The sequence below is a fragment of the Musca autumnalis genome, unplaced genomic scaffold (assembly GCF_047663935.1).
Source record: "Musca autumnalis isolate F117 unplaced genomic scaffold, ASM4766393v1 scaffold_5, whole genome shotgun sequence".
Lineage (NCBI taxonomy): Eukaryota > Metazoa > Arthropoda > Insecta > Diptera > Muscidae > Musca > Musca autumnalis.
The window spans coordinates 135,261,387-135,282,278 of record NW_027412088.1 but is presented as its reverse complement, the minus strand read 5'-3'; the positions used below and the strand labels follow the sequence as shown (position 1 = coordinate 135,282,278).

The 20,892-nt window shown below is 33.8% G+C and overlaps 1 protein-coding gene across 1 annotated transcript in view; it reads left to right on the top strand.

Annotated features, from left to right (window-relative positions):
* Positions 1–11,945, top strand: part of resilin — a 33,948-nt gene extending 22,003 nt beyond the window's left edge. Inside the window, exons 4-6 of the mRNA XM_073955680.1 lie at positions 4,697–5,535; positions 6,676–6,810; positions 10,698–11,945. Coding sequence (XP_073811781.1) covers positions 4,697–5,535; positions 6,676–6,810; positions 10,698–11,507 — 1,784 coding nt within the window. The 3' untranslated portion in view covers positions 11,508–11,945. The remainder of the gene's footprint in view (positions 1–4,696; positions 5,536–6,675; positions 6,811–10,697) is intronic.
* Positions 11,946–20,892: the final 8,947 nt, after the last annotated feature.

Here is a 20,892-nt window from a genome sequence, read left to right as displayed (position 1 = left end):
CTCCTGGTAATTGTTGTTCTGTGGCCAAGTTGCAGGATGTTTTTCAAGAAATTCGGAGTTAATGCTTAATCTCTTGAACAACAAGTATGTATTCCTTGTAATTACGTGTGGTAGACTTTTTCTAGGAATTTCGGCAGTTGTTCTTTTGTAAGTTTGGTTTTTTCATCTACTTCTGCTTACTTTATAAAGATTTTTGACGCATTTGGCTCACCGTGGTTTGAACCATGCCAACAAGTTCAGGACTAAAATACTAAAGATGATTTATCATTTTGTTATTTCCTTTATCTGATATTTGTTTCGTATATCAATAAATCTTCAATGCGGTTTAGGTCTTATTTTGGACTTAAAAAATATTTTTGAAATTAGTTTTCAATATTTTTGTATTAAACTCAATCTATTGTCTCTAATCCTTTTCAACCTATTGATCACGTTTACCCAATCCATCCTATATTATATCTATATAAATATTATCTGGTTCATTATACGTTTTGTAAAACTAATAACCCACACTCTCAGTTGTTGTCGTTTGACGGCAATGTAAACCGCTATTTTGAAAAATATCATTCATGTTAATAAATTTTGACATGTTCTTTTTTCTATGCCAACTTAAAAATAATTATTATTAAAAGTTGCAAAATCGACTTTTTGCCTCAAAAACTGCACAAATTAGCTATAGTGCGCACAGGTACAGAAACTCTCGACGTAACATCTGCTCAAGCTGGTGAGACTCCATTATTCGAGGCATTCGTACACTGCTAGGTCTTGTTTCTCCCCTGAGCTACTGTCAGTTTCAGGAACGCCCAGGAGTTGTTTTTTACCCCCATACCAGATGATACCAGAACAGCAACGCGTTCTTTCTGCACATTTTTGAGAATACCTGGTGATAGTTTTCCATGCCAGTGCACTCAAATAGCCTTGTTTTGGGGTATCTTAACCATTCCTTGAAGTTGTTGCGAGTATTTTTCACTGTTTATTCTCCGTTATAAACGGATAAAGCTTCTAAAGATCTTATATTTGTTGGGATCCTCTCCGAGAGCTTCTACTGTAGCTAAAATGATACGACTAACGTTCCTATAGGACACATTACAGGTGTCCAGCAGCAATGACAATTTCATGGTTAGGAGTTCTTGTTGAAGCCGCGCTTGATTATTTTCGGGACAGATGGTTCTTCAGATTCTACGAAGCGTTTAGCATCAAAACAAGACCTAGACCTCATTGAAAATCTATCGAAATACGAAAACATAGAGAAACAAGTATCAGAAAAAGGAAATAACGAAATGATAAATCACTTGTGGTATCTTAGTCCTGAAATTGTTGGCTTGGCATTGTTTGATCCGACAATGCAAAACACCGTATAGAGTCAAATGGCGACAAAAATCTTAACAAAGTGAAGATGGAAACTTCTCCGGAAATATTTGACACAAACTTGCAAAAGAACAACTGTCGAAATTCCTAAAAAAGGTTTACCTGGCGTCATTAAAAGTGTGACTTCTTGTTGTTCAAGAGATGAAACATTAACTCCGAGTCGAGCTCACCACAGATTACAACCAATTAATTACAAAGGACTAACAACTAACACAATGCGTTTTCCAAGTAGCCGGCTGTACCCAGATATGCTCCATTTTCGCCTTAAGGCTTACGTAGTCACGTTTTTCGGGACACCAGCTTTCTATCTCGAATTCAGTAATACTTACGTGTTTTGTTTTTGAACATAAAATGAACAGAATGGCCTTTAATTTAATGCATAATACGGGCAAATAGCTTTAACCGTTCCCCAGATATGGGTCGCCAATATCGCTAAATAGCCAAAAAATCGAGATTTTCATAACTTTGTGGCCCCAGTAGCACGTATTAATTTATTCCAATTGTGCTCAATTGGCAATCTTAATGTTAAAATCTATCTAAAGGTAGAATTAGACGTGACATAACCATAACGCCATAAGGCCATACCAATCAGCTGATTGAACCAAACCTATGGAAATCAATGTATTCGATCAGTAGTGACATAACATAATGCCTAGCCATAACCATAAGAAACCAATTGGGTTTTGGTTTTCTGGCTATGTAACGTCTTAGCTTAAAATCTAATCTAAGTAAACAGTTTAGGCGGCACCCCCCGCCTAAAAAATGCTACAAATTAAGACAAAGAAAATATTGAAATTACATAAAATGTTTGATATTATATTAAATTTTATATTTTTGCATAGTTTAATAATTAAAATGGTATTACAATGCTATATTATTATACCCTACACCACACTGTCGTAAGAGGTCTCAATAACATAATAATCTGGTAAAAACTCGATGTTAAATGACCAAAAATCTTAATTTAGGACACTTTGAAGTTTTTTTTTTGAAATTTTTTGGGTAAAAATTCTTTGCATATTTTGCATATTCTGCACATTTTTTGCATATTTTGCATATTTTTGCATATTTTTGCATATTTTTTTGCATATTTTTTCATATATTTTGCATATTTTTGATATGACCGCAAATATCGACAAATTGACCCTTTAAACGCCTAGATCCAAAATTTGAGTTCAATCGGATAAGAAATAAAAAAAACATGCAAAAATCCGATGTCTACTTATAGGGTATCCAGCAAAAAATTCATCACGCCATAACTCAAAAGGTTGACTCACGGCGGATGTGCCCTTTGGGTTCTGTATGCACTCATCAAGTGCCTTCATCTCCAAAAAGAATTTTCCACCCCCTAAAATTTCGGTGCACAGTGTTTTTTGAGGCCTCCTCTATACCGAAAATTGCCAACAAGGGTAAAATTGTATTCTTCATATTCTATTCTTCTCAACGTGGTCAAGCACCTCACGTAAGGCGGTTTCTACTGATCTGTGTTCATATCTACTGAAAAGGTTGAAAGCTGAAGTCTGCATAGACTAGTTAATCTGTCTTCCAGTCTGGTTTGATTATGACTTGCTGTAGGCAGGATACCATCAAAGTCCACATAATTGGGGAAGTGAACCCCTGATAGCAGATCGAGAGTCACTAATAGAATTCTTGGAATACTTACATAGTATCTTGCGAAACCTAGCCGCTTCCTTTACTCCCTCAACCCTGTGTGAATGGAGACTTTCATCTTTCCCAAAAACAATGTATTTAGGGGGTTCTTAAATGTGGCCTTGTTTGGACATATGAAATTACCGACAAAAATATCGAGACTTTTTGGGGATTTATTTCAACGATTGAGAACATAAACGAATAAATGTTTACTTTTGCCACTAAATTTTTGTGTGGTTTTTTTGTTGACCTTTGGACTCAGATTTCCTGATGATGATCGACGATGCCGATCGAAATATTGGAAAAATAAAATGATAAAAAAAACAAAATTAAAATTGTTTTTTATTCTACTGACCTCTTGCCAATAAATTTTATTGTTATTAAAGCGCAAAAGGGTTAAACTTTTGCCCTGAAGGAATTAACTACATTGACTAGTACAAAGTTGTCTTGTACCCCATTTTAGCGAACTTTTTTGGGGGAGTTACCCGTAGGAGTGGACAGATATGGTCGAACTTCGAACTTAAAATAAGTTTGGACAAAACAGACGGACGGACATGGCTAAATCGATGAAGCACATTTTGGTCGTATGAAAGTAAAGGCTGAGGGTATCATTGTGTGCATATAGAACAAATATTTTTCAACTTAATATTAAAAAAAAAAACATTCCATAATAAATTTACTTTCATCCCTTAATGGCCTATCTCTGCCTTATTGAGAAAATCCAACAAATATTATTTGCATTAACTGGCTGGCAATAGTTTCAATCTTTAAACTATTATTTTGGTAAATTTTCAAATATTTGCACACTTCGAGAGACAAGAGGCATAACAAATTATGGACTAAAGCGAAATTAGTTGTTTTTGTTTTTCCTACCACTTATACAAGACTATGTTTTTCCAATTTCCGCAAAGAATGCTCATTATTGCAGAACAGATCCCTTCAACTTATTTCATGGCAAAGGAAGAAGAAATAGTTAATCGTTACCGTTGTTGCATGTGGGTCGTATATGGAGGCTAACATGATACACGAATGATCGTTGGTGATGGTTCTTCTGTCTGTCTGTCTCGCTGTTTGCCTGACTGCTGTCGCTCTAAACGAATCTAAGGTGAAAGAATTGTCAAATACATGACTATGTCTTCTGCCAACTCCAAAATTGCCGAATAACAACGTTAACAAATGCATGATTCAACAAGCCATCCTCTCGCTTTTGACAAAAGACTATTAAGACGGGTAGTAAGGTCGCAGCTATGAGTACGTTTGCTAGGTGGTTAGGACAGACAACCCAGCCGGTAAGTGTTGCATGATAGCTAGCTAGCCTACATCGTAGTAGTAGCATCACAATATCGGAGTCAGAGTCAGTGATTTTCCAATGTGTAGCACTTTGCTTGTGAGCCACTTCGGATTACCTTCGAAGGCAGAAGCCTAAAGATGTTTTTCCTATAAAAGTTGCTGCATTTCAAGATGAGACCATCAGTAACGGTTTAGATTTTCATTACAACGGTATTGAGCAAAGATAAGCGTCACTAATCTCGAAGGGAAAATCGAAACAGAGGCATAATAACTGCAATTAATTTTGGCATAAGAATTGATAAGCTTGTGCCATAGTTTTTAGCTGCGATCAGGATTATTTATAATCCTGAAAGATAAGAAGAAACAAATTGAATTATACATTTTGAGTTAGTGGCAAAAAGAGAGAAGACCAGAATGTTTAAATTGCTGTGTGCGGCAATTGTGGTAACAGCTGTGCTGGCCAGGCCAGAACCACCAGTTAATTCATATCTGCCACCATCGAGTAGCTATGGAGCACCAGGATTAGGTGGTTCATCTGGCTCTGGCCAAGGACCTTCTTCATCGTATGGTGCTCCTGGATTTGGTGGTGGTTCTAATGGCAATGGAGGTGGTGGTGGTGCGGGTAGACCATCATCCTCGTATGGTGCTCCTGGATTTGGTGGTGGTTCTAATGGCAACGGAGGTGGTGGCGGTGCTGGTAGACCATCATCATCGTATGGTGCTCCTGGATTTGGTGGTGGTTCCAATGGCAATGGAGGTGGTGGCGGTGCTGGTAGGCCATCATCATCGTATGGTGCTCCTGGATTTGGTGGTGGTTCCAATGGCAATGGAGGTGGTGGCGGCGGTGCTGGTAGACCCTCATCTTCTTATGGTGCTCCTGGATTTGGTGGTGGTTCCAATGGCAATGGAGGTGGTGGCGGCGGTGCTGGTAGACCCTCATCTTCTTATGGTGCACCCGGCTTTGGCAGCGGCTCAAATGGCAATGGTGGTGGTGCTGGTAGACCTTCTTCGACATATGGTGCTCCTGGTGCCGGTGGTAATGGTGGTGGTTCTGGAAGACCTTCATCGACATATGGTGCTCCTGGAGTTGGTGGTAATGGTAGTCCATCATCAACTTATGGTGCACCTGGTCAAGGGGGTGGTCGCGGTGGAGGCGGTAATGATGGCTATGATTATTCACAAGGAGGTGGTCAAGGAGGCTCCGGTGGATACAATGATGATGGAAACAATGTAAGTAAAATAAACAAAAATATTACCAAATTTCTTGCTTCCAAAAAGGCTTAGCGGTAGAATAATTGCGAATAGATCTAAATTATTCTGCTGCTATGACAAATAGCACCAAAAGTCGCACTCTATCTAAAATGAATACCATTCGTAATATTCACAAAAGTCACTGGAGCTCTAATAATGCCGAACTTATACAAAACCCCGCTTCTACTAAATGCTTTCATAAATAACTGCCAACAAAAACATATCCATTGTATTGATGATGATATACCTTCACCTTGAGTGGATGGACGAGTGTCTTAAGTACTCTAGAACGTTTATTTAGTAAGTGGTTAGATGAAGTTGTATACATTTGGTCGGGTTTAGACCAATCTTTCAGACCAAAAATCTGAACTCTTAGAAAATATATCAGAAAGTCGATAAGACGAACATTAACCCAGATTTTGCAATTTCCATTTTAAAGTCACTAAAAATTTCAGAAAAAACGTGAAAAACGATTATTCGAACAGAATTTTTTACATTTTTTATTAACATAAAATATCCTTAATTTTGATTTGGGGGTTAAGGTGTTTTGCATAAGTACATTGTTAAGAAAAAATTCAGGTGCTTGAAACAAAACGTATAATCCAGAAGAAACTTTAAAATTTAGGAAAAAATAATGGTTAAAATAAGCATATAAAAGACACAAGAAAGTTAGTTTCGAAAGAAAATGTTAGGTTTCTCTAAAAATAAATTTAAAGAACAGGTTTGGATTGCAAACAAGTCATGAAATATTTTAGACAATTTCATAAAATGTCCTCCATATGTCAGGTTTTTGCTAAAGTCGTAGCTAGATCTGCGTGAAAACAGTTGATCAAGAATAAAGATTACAACAATTTAAACACGAAAGGAAGGACTATCAGGCCAATATAGGATCTAAAGATAAATATCAAGTTTATCTAAGCAGATTAAGCCAAGAGCCAATTCTTGGCGATCATTAGTATTACACCACATTAACATTTCATGTAGAGGAACTGTTCATGGTCTTTTTTGGTGCAGTGTTAAATCAAGAGTAAGGGTATATCACCTAAACAACCCACCAACCACTCCCTCGTAAAGAGTATAACATTTTCGACATTATCTTTAATTTGATCCATTTTATAGGAACCGGCTAAATACGAGTTTAGCTATCAAGTTGAAGATGCTCCAAGTGGCTTATCGTTTGGTCATTCGGAAATGCGCGATGGTGATTTGGCTACCGGCCAATATAATGTCCTATTGCCTGATGGAAGAAAGCAAGTAAGATATTTTCAACATTTAATGTAGGATTATATAGGAATTAGAGCTGCACAAACCAGTTAGTCGTTAAATTAAATAGAACTCCCCATAACTCCCGCATTAACATGAAGTAAAAATTCAATTTAAAGTTAGATTTTAAAAAATTCTGTCTGCTGAAATCAGGATAGAGAACTTTTAAATAATAATTAATAGTCCCGATTCGGACAAACTTTGGCACTCGTGATATTTTGTACAAACTTAGATCAACTTCGAGGACAAAAGTTCAAAAATTTTCACAAAAATAGTGCACACGATAACTCTTGCAGGGAGCATTCAATTTAGTCCATACTTTACACATCACAATATTTCTACTACACGTAGATCATCTACCAGACATATGGATAATATCTGTCTAATGCTTCGGGTAGCTCGCACACAAAATTTAAAAATTTTTCTCAAAAGTGTTGTTTATTGTCAGTTCTCTGATCGTTTTGATTTTTTTATTTTGGAACAATTTATCGTCGACTTTACAAACCTTTTTCAAGGACAAGTACATCCTTCTTGAGAAAATAGCCCGACCCCCTACGGTCGCACTATGTCGCGAGTTCATATTAACTGTGGCCAAAAATAGAAGGAGTTATCGTAGGTGTATCAATTTTGGTACACGTACTTATTATTTACTTGCAATCTCCAGAACAAAAAACTGGGATGGTCGGTCCACATTTTGATATAGACCCCATAGAATCGTACCTCCCGATTTTCGGTATTTTGAAAGTTTTAGTCACAATGACCAACCGTAATGACTGAAATTTGGTGTTTAGTCTTCGAAGAGTATGAAACATTCCAACAGAGAATTGTGGGGGTAAGTCCACGTTTTGATATAGCCCCCCAGAACGGTACCTCCCGATTTTCGGTATTTTGAAGCTATTAGCCTCATTATTACACCGAAATTGCTGATATTTGGTATTTAGTCTTCGTTTGGGGTATACAACTTTCACCATGAAATTTGTCGGTAAGGTCCACGCCTTAATACAGCCCCTATAGGACGTTATCTCTCCATTCTCGGTATTTTGAAGGTTTTATCCTCTTTATCACACTGAAATGAGTTAAATTTGGTGTTAAGTCTGCATATTTTTTGTGAGGTTATTCTTTCTTGTCGTTAAATATTAGAATAAAAATGTTTTTTGACCGATTAATGGTCAAAAACGGCCCATCTTTTTAAAAAAATTGAATTTTGACTTTCGCTGCTCAACCATGTTTTTCAATTGAAATTTTTAAATGTCTTTCCTTCAAAAGTAAGATTATTACATACTTAATAGGCCCACAAACATATATGATGATCGGTCCATTCGTTTTCGAGCTATAGCCAACACAGCAAAACGATTTGTTAAAAATGGAGTAACCCCGGGGTGAGGTCGTCACTGAAAAAGAGATATAACATGTTAACATACATATGTGCTGGCTCCTTTATACATTTGAAGTACTCACTTTTCACAACTCAAACAGCAAATAATATGCTACGATCATCAGGTATATTTAGATGTGGTGCTAGAAAAAGGCTGAGTTTGAAAACTTGTATATATACTAAACTTATTGCAAATTTGCAGTTGTGAAGTATTTTTGAAGCCTTTTTGCTATCAAGTCAGCCTAGTGTCTCTGGTCTTCCTAGTATCCTTCTTCAATATACACACATATACAACCGAAGACCTTTTTTCTTCAGTTGTGTCGTTCGAACACGCCCTTCGGACTCGGCGATAAAAAGTAGGTCCCATATCATTGTGAGAAGTCTCCCTTGTCCCTTCGGGGATTTTGTGAACACATATGTATGTATGTTTAGCTGTCAATCAGAACTTTGCATGCTCAAATCCGGTAGAAAGTAAAATAAAAATGTGGAGTGTGTTGTCATTTTGAACATAAAATTCACCTAAGTAGTTCTTTTTTAGCTTATGTTTCGACTTCTTGAGATCAATCGAATAACTAATTATTTAGTGCGACATGCCCTTGTTAAAATGGGTTAGTAAGTTAATTTCTTAAATAATTTATCTATAAAATGCCATTATTTGGTCATGGGCTTATTTGCCGGGTATAGTCCTTGTGGTCCCAATTAAAACAGTTTATTTGTTTTCTCGGGGAAACCAATACTTCCTGAAATAATGCTTCGAAAGATAAACAAATCCTAATACCAGTAAAGTACCTAAAATGGTTTCTGCGCACTATAACTCTTCAAATTAGTAACCATTATGGTCCACGCTTCGAATTTGTAATATTTATTCCAAGGTATAACCTATGCCCAAAGATGGATTACATCAGACAAGTATTGCATGCAGACCTAGGGGCTCTAATTAAAACGTTGTTAATTATATTTTGGGGGGAAGTCCACATGTTGCAAAACAGGAATTTCGAGTATAAACAATCAAAATTTTACGTTTAGGTAAGAAGGTGTTTTTTTTGTCAATTGGGTTCAAAAATTCCAATTATGCTGATTTTTATTTTTACATAAAAGAATTTATCTCCAGTTCGATATCGCCCACTGTGGGTTAGAGGCTGCTGGATTTATTTGTAGAATACATTAAAAAAACGAAGTTTACTATGGAATTTGTATTTGCGAAAGCAGACGGGGCGTGACGTGAGGTCAAGGGGTTTTACATGATTCTCGCCTTGAACGCTCTTGCCATAGTGTACCATTACACCAGCCAAGATCACCCATACGTGACTGCAACAACAAAATATATTCTCTTTATTCTCAGCTGTCGTGGCTTAGCAATGGAAAGAATCAGAAAGACTAGTGCACAAAATATTTTGAGCACCACCGCATTACACGGAAGCAGCAATAACATCAATCAAGAACAAGAAGAGAGCATTTGTGTTTTGAATCGTACGAAAACGTAAAGGCATGTGCTCAAAATGTTCATCTATGAATAACATGCATCGACCAACGCTCTTTTGAGATTACATAGAGAGCTCCTCATCCCATTACCAAGAGGGAAGCCCATCTTCCATCAGCAAAAAGTCTCCGGTCAGACATCGTAGTCGGTTGCTGGCCAACGGCAACCAATTTATATGAAAAAGATCGTAATGATCTCCGATGGTGTGGAAAGTTGAGATTACTCAATTCTCTGCATCAACTGCTGTACCAGAAGAGGGATCTCTCTCAACTGAGTTATCTCCGGTATTAGTCCCATGTGACCGGAGGACTGGTAACACCCTCCTACATTCTCTTTCGAGAATACCGTGGCTCTATCTGACACCAGGAAAATGTACCACCTATTTTCCATTGGATACCTTTTCTATGAAAAGTTTTTACAGTACATTCTTTATGATAATCAGAATTGTCTTCAGCATTGTCTTGGTCCACCCACAACTTGAAATCAATGAAATGAAACTTAAAACCTTTTAAAAAATGTATGGAATGTAAATGAAGGACGGAATTAAACTCCATACTTTGCTTGATAATTAATCGGCTTGAGTGGATTCGTTTCTCTATAGTCGGTTTCGCGTAAATGCCCTTCGATTGACATGTTATGACCTTTTTTCTTTTTTGTTTGGTTTTGTCCAGTCTTGGTAAAATTTTAAATTAATTTAAAGTTGTTTTAATCGAGAAAGCTGTACTTCTTGTCCCCACTAGGTGGACCAGATTTTTTCGATTTCCTTTTTGTCTGGTTTTCCAAAATTGTCTTAGAAACCGATTATAGCTGGTAGAAACCCATTGTATGAGGGTAAATGTTGTTTATATGCCAAAGAATAAGAGTTGAAATGATTTTTTCTCATAATAAATGTGTTTCAAATTTACCAAGTTTTTTTTTTTGGCTAATTATTTTGCATTTATGTATTATATACTTTAACCACAATCTCTAAAATACGACTTTTGTTAATAAATCCTCATTTTTTACTACTTTTTCCCCACACAGATTGTTGAATACGAAGCTGATCAAGGCGGTTATCGTCCACAAATTCGTTATGAAGGTGAAGCTGGTGCAGGTGGTTTCGGTGGTGGTGCTGGTGGAGCAGGTGGCGCTGATGGTGGCTATGCATATGAACAAAATGGTGCTGGTGGTGGTGGCAGCGGTGCTGGCGGTTACAGTGGTGGACAAGATTTAGGAGCAAATGGTTATTCCAGCGGCCGTCCCGGTGGTAATGGTTACTCTAATGGCCAAGACTTGGGTTCCAATGGTTATTCAAGTGGAGCACCAAATGGCAATGGCGGCGGCAGACGCAATGGAGGCGGTGGAAATGGTGGAGGTTACAGCAATGGTCAAAATTTGGGAGCTAATGGCTATTCAAGTGGTCGTCCTGGCGGCAATGGTCGTTCCGGTGGAAATGGAGGTCAGAATTTAGGTTCAAATGGCTACAGCAGCGGTAGACCCAACGGTCAAAATTTGGGAGGTAATGGATACAGCAATGGCAGGCCCGGGGGCCAAGATTTAGGATCAAATGGTTACTCAAGTGGCCGACCAAATGGCCAGGGTGGCCGCAATGGAGGCGGCGGTGGTGGTGGTCAGTTTAATAATGGCCAAGGTTACAGTAGTGGTCGCCCCAATGGCGGTAATGGAGGTGGTCGCAATGGAGGGTCCGGTGGTTATCGCAATGGCAATGGTGGCAATGGTGGTCGCAATGGAGGCGGGGGCAATGGAGGTTACAACTATGAACAACAAGGCTCTAATGGCTTTGGAGCCGGTGGTCGTAATGGTGACAACGATGGCAGCGGTTATCGCTACTAAATCTAACACCATACAGCTCCCAACACGATGACGAATCTTCTTTGCAATGTTTTTGATTACGAATACGAAAGAAACGAATGTTTTGAATAACTTAGTACGTACGACTATCCAATCAAGGCTATTTTTCTCTAGTTTTACTCCGATAAGTATTGATTATTTTAAGTTTATGCTAATTTAACATTTACCAATACGCTCTACATTTAAGCTATGTTTCCTTCCCACATCAAGTCTGTGTTAATGGTTTTCTTTTTTATATTTCATTAATCCAGATCGATCATTGATTTTCATTTTATTTTCACTTGTATCTTTCATGCTTCATGTTTGTTATCGAAAATGTCCTTTTGTTAGGGACCCGAAAAAAATTACAAAAAAAAAAAAAAACGAACAACATAATTCATAAATAGAATGTACAACAAATGCATTTTTATAAAAAAAACACATTTAAGTCTATGATAAATGTATTCTATGAAGATAAAATACATTTGATAATGAAAATAATTAAAAAATAAAGTTGACGAAAGTTTTATAGAAAATAAAAAAAATAAATATTCTTTTAATAAGGATCGTCCTTAAATTGACTTACAGACCAAATACAGTTTCTCGAAAGAGAGGCGATAAGCTGTTATGGCTGATTTTGTGAGATCATTAGGAACATAAAAATCTTGTATTTAAGCGAAACGGAATTTAAAAAAATTGTATATTGCCAAAGTCAACATTTCGATTTTAACTAAAAAAAATTGATAGCTTTTTCGCCATAAATCCGTCAAAAAATGTTTTTTTGACAAAGTCTCTCGCTTAAGTACAAGCTTTTTATATGTATAATAATCCCACAAAAACATATAAAGATCGAATCATCCGTTTTCGAACTACAGTGGGCACCGCATTCCAAAATGCCAATTTGAGAAAACCGCGTTTCAAACTTCGATGTTACATATAAATTACATTGAATTTCCTCTTTCTAACGCTCATATCTCAACTAATTTTTGTTCGATCGAATCGAAATTTTTGCAACATATTCTGTTCTACCTATACCGCTTATAGAGGCGGTACAATATTTGTTAATATGTGTGGTATTTTGTTAAACTTGAAAAGAATAAAGCCCTAATAAACATGTGCTTTTTTGTTTTCAAAAGCAAACGATTGAAACAGCTTCACTTTTTTCAATGAATTACCAGCGACCCCAAACATTTTTGCAAGAATTCTACTTTCTGCGAGAAATTATGAATTTAGTGAATGATATGGAAACATGAAAATTGAAATTCTAATAGCTAGATTACATTACGTGTATTTCATGTGTATGTTTTGCATTTTTTTACATCTACATGTTGTACACATAGTGTGATCCATATAAAAAATTTCATCTATCAAAATGATGTGTGAACCCATGTGTAACTTTTTCGTTTTAGAGCCCTTCCTATTTTTGTATGTACAATAAATAGAAAACAACTGATTTGTTTGTTTTGATGAAAGCAAAAATTTGCAAAATTTGCTGAAAGAAATAATTTCTTAAAGAAACTTAAATAAATCGATTTGATAATGGATTTGTTTACATTTATAGATTATGTTACACAAAAAAACATATACTGGTGTAATAGCAAAAATTATAAATCATATGTAAAACGCCATTTTTCGCACACACAAAGAATTACACGAGGACAAACAAATTCAAAACCTAGCTATAACGAGTTTTCATTCATGTTTTTCAAAATATTCAATCAAATGTGAAAAATTATTAGTTTTTTAAATTCCAATAATTTATAGACATTTCCTTATTCTGTTTACATGTACGTTGACACTAACGTTTACAAACAAAAACAAATTTCTATGTGGTTGTTGTTTAGTTGTATTTTTTGTAGTATTAACTTAACCTTCTTTGTTCTACCATGGTTGATATGAAGAGAATTTATCACTTTTGCCTTCAATCATGGTAGAACAAAGAAAGTAATGTTAATACTACAACAAATACAACTAAACAACAACCACATAGAAATTTGTTTTTGTTTGTAAACGTTAGGTAGGTAGGTACCCAGCAAACCAATCGTACCGATATCGTAACGAAATCGGAACAAACTTCGGACGTAACGTCCGATATCTGATCCGAAATCGTAACGATATCTTAACGAAAGTTGTATGAAGTGGTTGACATAATTTCGGAACGAAATGTCGGAGCGAAATCGGATCGATTTCGATCAGAATTCGCAACGAAATCGGAAGAAAATCCTTGGGAAATTCGGAATTCGAATTTTTTCCTCCGAATTTTCGTTCAGATTTCTGAACGATTTCGGAATAATATCGTGTGAAAATCGGAGGTACCTTCCGAATTTTCGTAAAGATTTCTGAACGATTTTGGAATAATTTCATATGATTATAGAAGGAAAAAATTTTTCTCTAATGCCTCTTTTTTATTGGTAAATTTTTTTGTTATGTTTTTTATTGGAAGATTATAATTTCAAAGATATCTAATGATTTTCACTGTTGTTATCATTTTGTAGTTATAGTAGAACAATGCAAACTCTGTGTACGAATATGTTGAGTCTATCATCACTAGCTTGAATTATTTTATGTTGCATTTACATATATTTAAAATATTTAAAAAATGTATATGCGAATTTTATAACCGACCATTTTGTTTTACGACAACAAACTAAAATGTTGCTTGTTAGATATATACAAAAGGTGGTTGTTGTGCGAAGGGAAGTTTGTTTCCGACATATCGATCCGAATTCGTAACGAAATCGGAAGAAAAACATTAGCATATTCGAAGGGAAATTTACTTCCGACATTTTCTCCGAAATCGGAACGAAATCTGAACGAATTACCATACGAAAAATTGTATAGAAATCGATACGAAATCTGAACGATTTTGCTTCCGAAATTGTTCCGATATGTCGGACATCCGACATTTGGTTTGCTGGGGTAGAACAATGTAAACTTTGTGTACGAATATGTTGAGTCTATCAGCACTAGCTTGAATTATTATATGTTGCATTTATATTTAAAATATTTAAAAAATGTATATGCGAATTTTATAACCGACCATTTTGTTTTACGACAACAAACTAAAATGTTGCTTGTTAGATATATACAAAAGGTGGTTGTTGTGCGAAGGGAAAATTGTTTCCGACATATCGATCCGAATTCGTAACGAAATCGGAAGAAAAACATTAGCAAATTCTAAGGGACATTTACTTCCGACATTTTCTCCGAAATCGGAATGAAATCTGAACAAATTCCCCTACGAACAATCGTATAGAAATCGATACGAAATCTGAACGATTTTGCTTCCGAAATTGTTTCGATATGTCGGACATCCGACATTTGGTTTGCTGGGTATATACACTTTCATACGGGCAAAATGTGCCTCATCGAAATAATGGTTTTAGATCCCAGGTATGTTTGGACGAAATGTGTTTTAAACAATTTGGAGTCGATTGAGCAATGTCCGTCCATCTGTCTGTCTGGCTGGTTGGAGCGCACGATAACTCTCGAACGGATAAACCGATTCGGTTCAAATTCTGGCTTTCCTAATATTTTACCCAAACATAGTTTAAGTTCGAAGATGGGCTATATCGGTCCACTCCTTCCGGTACCTACCCCACAAAAGTTCGAAAATGTTCCGAAAAATTGTGCGCACGATAACTCTTGAAGGGAGTAACCGAATTATTCCATACTTTGCCCATAGTGAAATGTGTACCAGGCTTAGATAAGGTTTCAATATGTACTCAATCGGTCCACTCCTTCGGGTACCTCCCACACAAAATTTCGGAAAAGTTCTGCTTAGGGCCATCTCTCTAATCGCTTTGATTTTTGTTTTAGCAACTTTTATTTACTGCCCTTCATACGACGCTACAAGTTTTATCAGGGGCAAGTCCATACTTCCTGAGAAAATAGCCTGAAAGTTGCAAAAAAACCCCTATGGCACCGTGTGAGGTGGTTGGAGCACAAGATAACTCTCGAACGGATCTGCCGAGTCGGTCCAAAATTTGGACTTAGTAATATTTTGTCCAAACATAGTTTAAGTTTGAAGATAAGCCATATCGGTCCACTCCCATAGGTACCCACAAAAGTTCAAAAATTTTCGGAAAAATTGTTCGTACGGTAACTCTTGAAGGGAGTGGTCGAATTGGTCTATACTTTACACATCCTATTATATCTACCAGATATAGATCAGGTTCAAATATGGACTAAATTTGTCCCCTCCATCCGATACCTCCCACAACAAATTTCGGATAAGTTCACTTTAAGAGTTATTATTATTATTATTATTATTATTATTATTATTTTATTATTATTATTATTTTATTATTATAATTATTATTATTATTATTATATTATTTTATTATTATTATTATTATTATTATTATTATTATTATTATTATTATTATTATTATTATTATTATTATTATTATTATTATTATTATTATTATTATTATTATTATTATTATTATTATTATTATTATTATTATTATTATTATTATTATTATTATTATTATTATTATTATTATTATTATTATTATTATTATTATTATTATTATTATTATTATTATTATTATTATTATTATTATTATTATTATTATTATTATTATTATTATTATTATTATTATTATTATTATTATTATTATTATTATTATTATTATTATTATTATTATTATTATTATTATTATTATTATTATTATTATTATTATTATTATTATTATTATTATTATTATTATTATTATTATTATTATTATTATTATTATTATTATTATTATTATTATTATTATTATTATTATTATTATTATTATTATTATTATTATTATTATTATTATTATTATTATTATTATTATTATTATTATTATTATTATTATTATTATTATTATTATTATTATTATTATTATTATTATTATTATTATTATTATTATTATTATTATTATTATTATTATTATTATTATTATTATTATTATTATTATTATTATTATTATTATTATTATTATTATTATTATTATTATTATTATTATTATTATTATTATTATTATTATTATTATTATTATTATTATTATTATTATTATTATTATTATTATTATTATTATTATTATTATTATTATTATTATTATTATTATTATTATTATTATTATTATTATTATTATTATTATTATTATTATTATTATTATTATTATTATTATTATTATTAGGAGGGTTGGCGTTTTTTTTTTTTGTTTGGGATGACGACTTCTATTTTGTTTTTCAAAATAGTCAGGCTTAATCCCATAGTCGTTGTTTTAATATTTTATTAAAACAACTTTAATTTATTAGTGGGAAAAAATTGGCGATGTTTACCAAGGGGTAAGGCAGGGAATACTATAGTTTCAGATCTCGCCACAGATCTTCATCAGTTCCCTTATTTCTTGTTTTTCAACAAGAAACTTTTTATACCCAAGTGTCAATTGCTAGCTCAAATAGATACGTGCGCAAAGAAACACTCTGTGTTTCACTCTGTGTATCAGTATTCCCTGCCTTACCCCTTGGTAAACATCGCCAATTTTTCCCACTAATAAATTAAAGTTGTTTTAATAAAATATTAAAACAACGACTATGGGATTAAGCCTGACTATTTTGAAAAACAAAATTATTATTATTATTATTATTATTATTATTATTATTATTATTATTATTATTATTATTATTATTATTATTATTATTATTATTATTATTATTATTATTATTATTATTATTATTATTATTATTATTATTATTATTATTATTATTATTATTATTATTATTATTATTATTATTATTATTATTATTATTATTATTATTATTATTATTATTATTATTATTATTATTATTATTATTATTATTATTATTATTATTATTATTATTATTATTATTATTATTATTATTATTATTATTATTATTATTATTATTATTATTATTATTATTATTATTATTATTATTATTATTATTATTATTATTATTATTATTATTATTGTTTATGTTCAAATAAACACATAATTTAACATTCCACAAATATCTTTCCGATTGTTCTAAAAATATTAATAAATATGCCAAAACGATTGATGTCCAACTTCGGTCATACTTGTCCACTTCGACATTGCCTCCCTCTCTTTTTACAATAATCTTTCCCACTGTTAAGACGTACTCGAAGTCTGAAATAAATCGAATATCAACAAACACAATCTGATTCTGTCTTGTGTTTTTGCTTTCCTCCCTTTTCTTTAATTTGCTGGAATATCATCTCATGTCGGGCGTTTTGTGGAGAAACAAAGTCAAAAGAATCGCTGAAACATACAACAACTAACTTTGCATTGGCCAGTGTTCCTTTCTCTCAGCCACTTGGTATCCATACACCTGAACAATTATTATTATTATTATTATTAGTATATTAGTATTATTATTATTATTTTAAATATCGTATTATTACATTTGAAATTGCAGAGAGTATCAAAATAAAGTGAATGCATCTGGGACGTACGCAGGATTTCATTTCGGGGTGGGCCCAACTTGACCAAAAATCATGAAAATTTAAAATGTTGTGTAGCGTTACTTAAAGCTACCTTAAGGTGTAGTTTGTTGATTTTATATGAATTATTGATACAAAGTATATAAATTCAATAGAAAAAAAGTTTAGAATATTTCAGATACAATGTTGGTACTTGTACCAAATGAAAATGAACCATATCATACCACAGTGTACAAAAAGTTCCACCCGGTTTTCGGTATTTTGAAATGTTTAACATATATGTTCTCGGGTTGGTACATATATCGTAAAATTTGTTAACCACATTCGCTCTTAATAGACATTTTATGTTCTAATTCCCACAGAGAATTGTCATTGTTTTTGCTATAGCAAGATTTTGAGTATTTCGAAGATCTCCATTCGCGAATATGTCGAATAGAGTTACAAAGGGGATTAATGTCATAGAAGATATAAAAAGGTCTGCTTTTCTTCTTTAAAGTTCACACCCATTTATCACTCTCTAACTTTAGTTTCTTCTTTCAAAAATTTTTAATTTAACAATTCTTCGACATTCAACCATTTTTACCATCTTATAAACCGTTTAATGGTGTTTGGTGTACAGAAATCCGACTTGGAATTTTATTAACCTAGTATTTTTCTCTCTATAAACTACTTTTATAATATTTATCTAAATAGACTCTGCATTTGGCCGGGACGATTTGTGTGGAAGGAAAAACACCTTATTGGGCCCTTCGCGTTTCCGATTGCTGGGATTGTACTGAGCAAAAAGTCCACTAGACCCTATGTCCGCGGTGAAAATGAGCCTCCGGATTTTGCAGTTTTTTTATCCACGTGTTTTAAATATTTGGCATATGACAGCCAAACCATTGATCCAACGCTAAGACAAAAATTGTAGCCAAGACAATAATAGCCAAGTTTTGGCCTTGAGTATAAAAAACCTCATGTCAAAATCGGGAGGCCCAATTTCCACCGTGGTCTAGCGAACTTTTTTGTTCAGTAAAATCCCAGAAATCAGAAACGCGAAGGGCCCAATAAGGTGTTCAAATCGCCCCACCATACTCTGCATGGTTTTCGTTAACTCACGAGTGCAACCTTAACGACTTCTTTGAATTAGGTACCTCCAAAAATATGAATAATTCGAATCCTCGAATTCAGATTGGAATTGTATCGAATATTTCCAATTCAGTTATTGTGTCTATAACATAAGAAAACACTAAGGCATTGCTATTTTACCAGAATTGAAAAAAAAAATCAAAAATTTACATTAAGAAAATAGGAAAGTGTTTATGCACGGAGTCGGGATATACAGACTACGGGTTCATGGACTCCTAATCCTACTCGCAGTACTGTTTGACTCCATTCTCTACTTTTGGTATAATGTTACAGAAGAAGAGTTATTAATTTCGTAATTGTACGACTTTTTGAAATCGGTGACATTAAAAGCTGCTTTTGCTTCAAAAGTTACATAGTTTTGATATATAACAATAAGCAAATATAAAAACTAAGACTCTGCGCACGCGGAAAAATCACTTGATCCTAAAAACGTTTTTAATTTCTCTTGACTTGTAAACGGTTGGAAGCAAATTCATGACTTTTATTTTCTGGAAAACAAGTAAAGAAATACCAGTCGACTTTGCCGACAAAAATATGCCCCCAGCCTGTATGTCAATTTAGATTTTTATCGACGACAAATGGAATTCCGGCTACACAACCAAAATATTTTCCGATCAAATGCACATTTAGAGACAGACAAAAATATCAAAAATACGTTAATAAATTTGATTTGGATTAAAGGGCAAAAGGGTTGCACTTTTGCGGAGAAGGTACCTGAAGGAATGGACCGACATATCCATTTAGGAAGTCGGTCTTGAACCTGAAGAAGTAAACTGATATCGATTAAACTAAGTTTGGACAAAATAGTACGAAATCCAAAATTTGGACAAAAACGGTTGATTCGTTCATTCGAGTTATCATGCCCTTCAGGCGGATTGGCAATTTGTCTGAACGGATTTCTCCTACTGTTTAACAGAACATTTAACTTAAATAAGATTACAACATTAAAAAAAATCTAATTAGTTTTCGAGATATACTTTACGAAAACTGATATATGGTACATTTTGTGGAATATACTGTTACGAATGTAACTGATAGGTTTAGGTTAATTTAGTTTAATTTCCGTTAATTTAAAAATTTGAATTGTAACGTAAAGTTTTTATTACGCAGTTACTTTATTTAAGCAACAACAACTACCATGTAGAACTCTCTTCATTATTCTAGATGTTACTTTACCTTTTATTAATGTGCTTTTATTTGTCTTGCCATAATCATGTAATTATCGTTTAGTCTCTACTTCTTGTATTTCGTGTATTTGTTTGTTGTTGTAATAACGTCATTACTGTGCTTGTCGTCCGCCTGTATTCGCCCCACGTATGTATGTGAGTATGGTTGTTCGCTTAGTGCGAATGTGCGTCTGTGTGTTCGTTGCACAGATTCGAGATGTTGCCAGATTACTGGATAATTCTAGACCAAGGAGACTGTGGGATATAAATACAGGGGAACTGGCAATGACGAGTTGAGTTGTGTTTTAAGCGTTGAACTGAACAGATCGGTTAAATAAGAGCTGCGTGCTAACTAGAGACTTGCTGTGTGCTTTGTAATTAAAGTCGGTTCTGAATAAGTGTAATAAAGTAAATAAAGCATTGTAGAAACGTAATCTAAAACGAACCCTGTTTTATTTGGTACAAATCGTATCGGGGAATAAAACAACGTCTACACGGAGATTAGTTAAATCTAATTCCGTAACAATTGGTGTCAGGAAGTGAGATTGCGATCATCCTACAATGAAGTTTAAGGATCTACGAGTGGAAGACTTGAAGAAGGAGTTAAGTAAGTTGGAGTTGTGTTCTA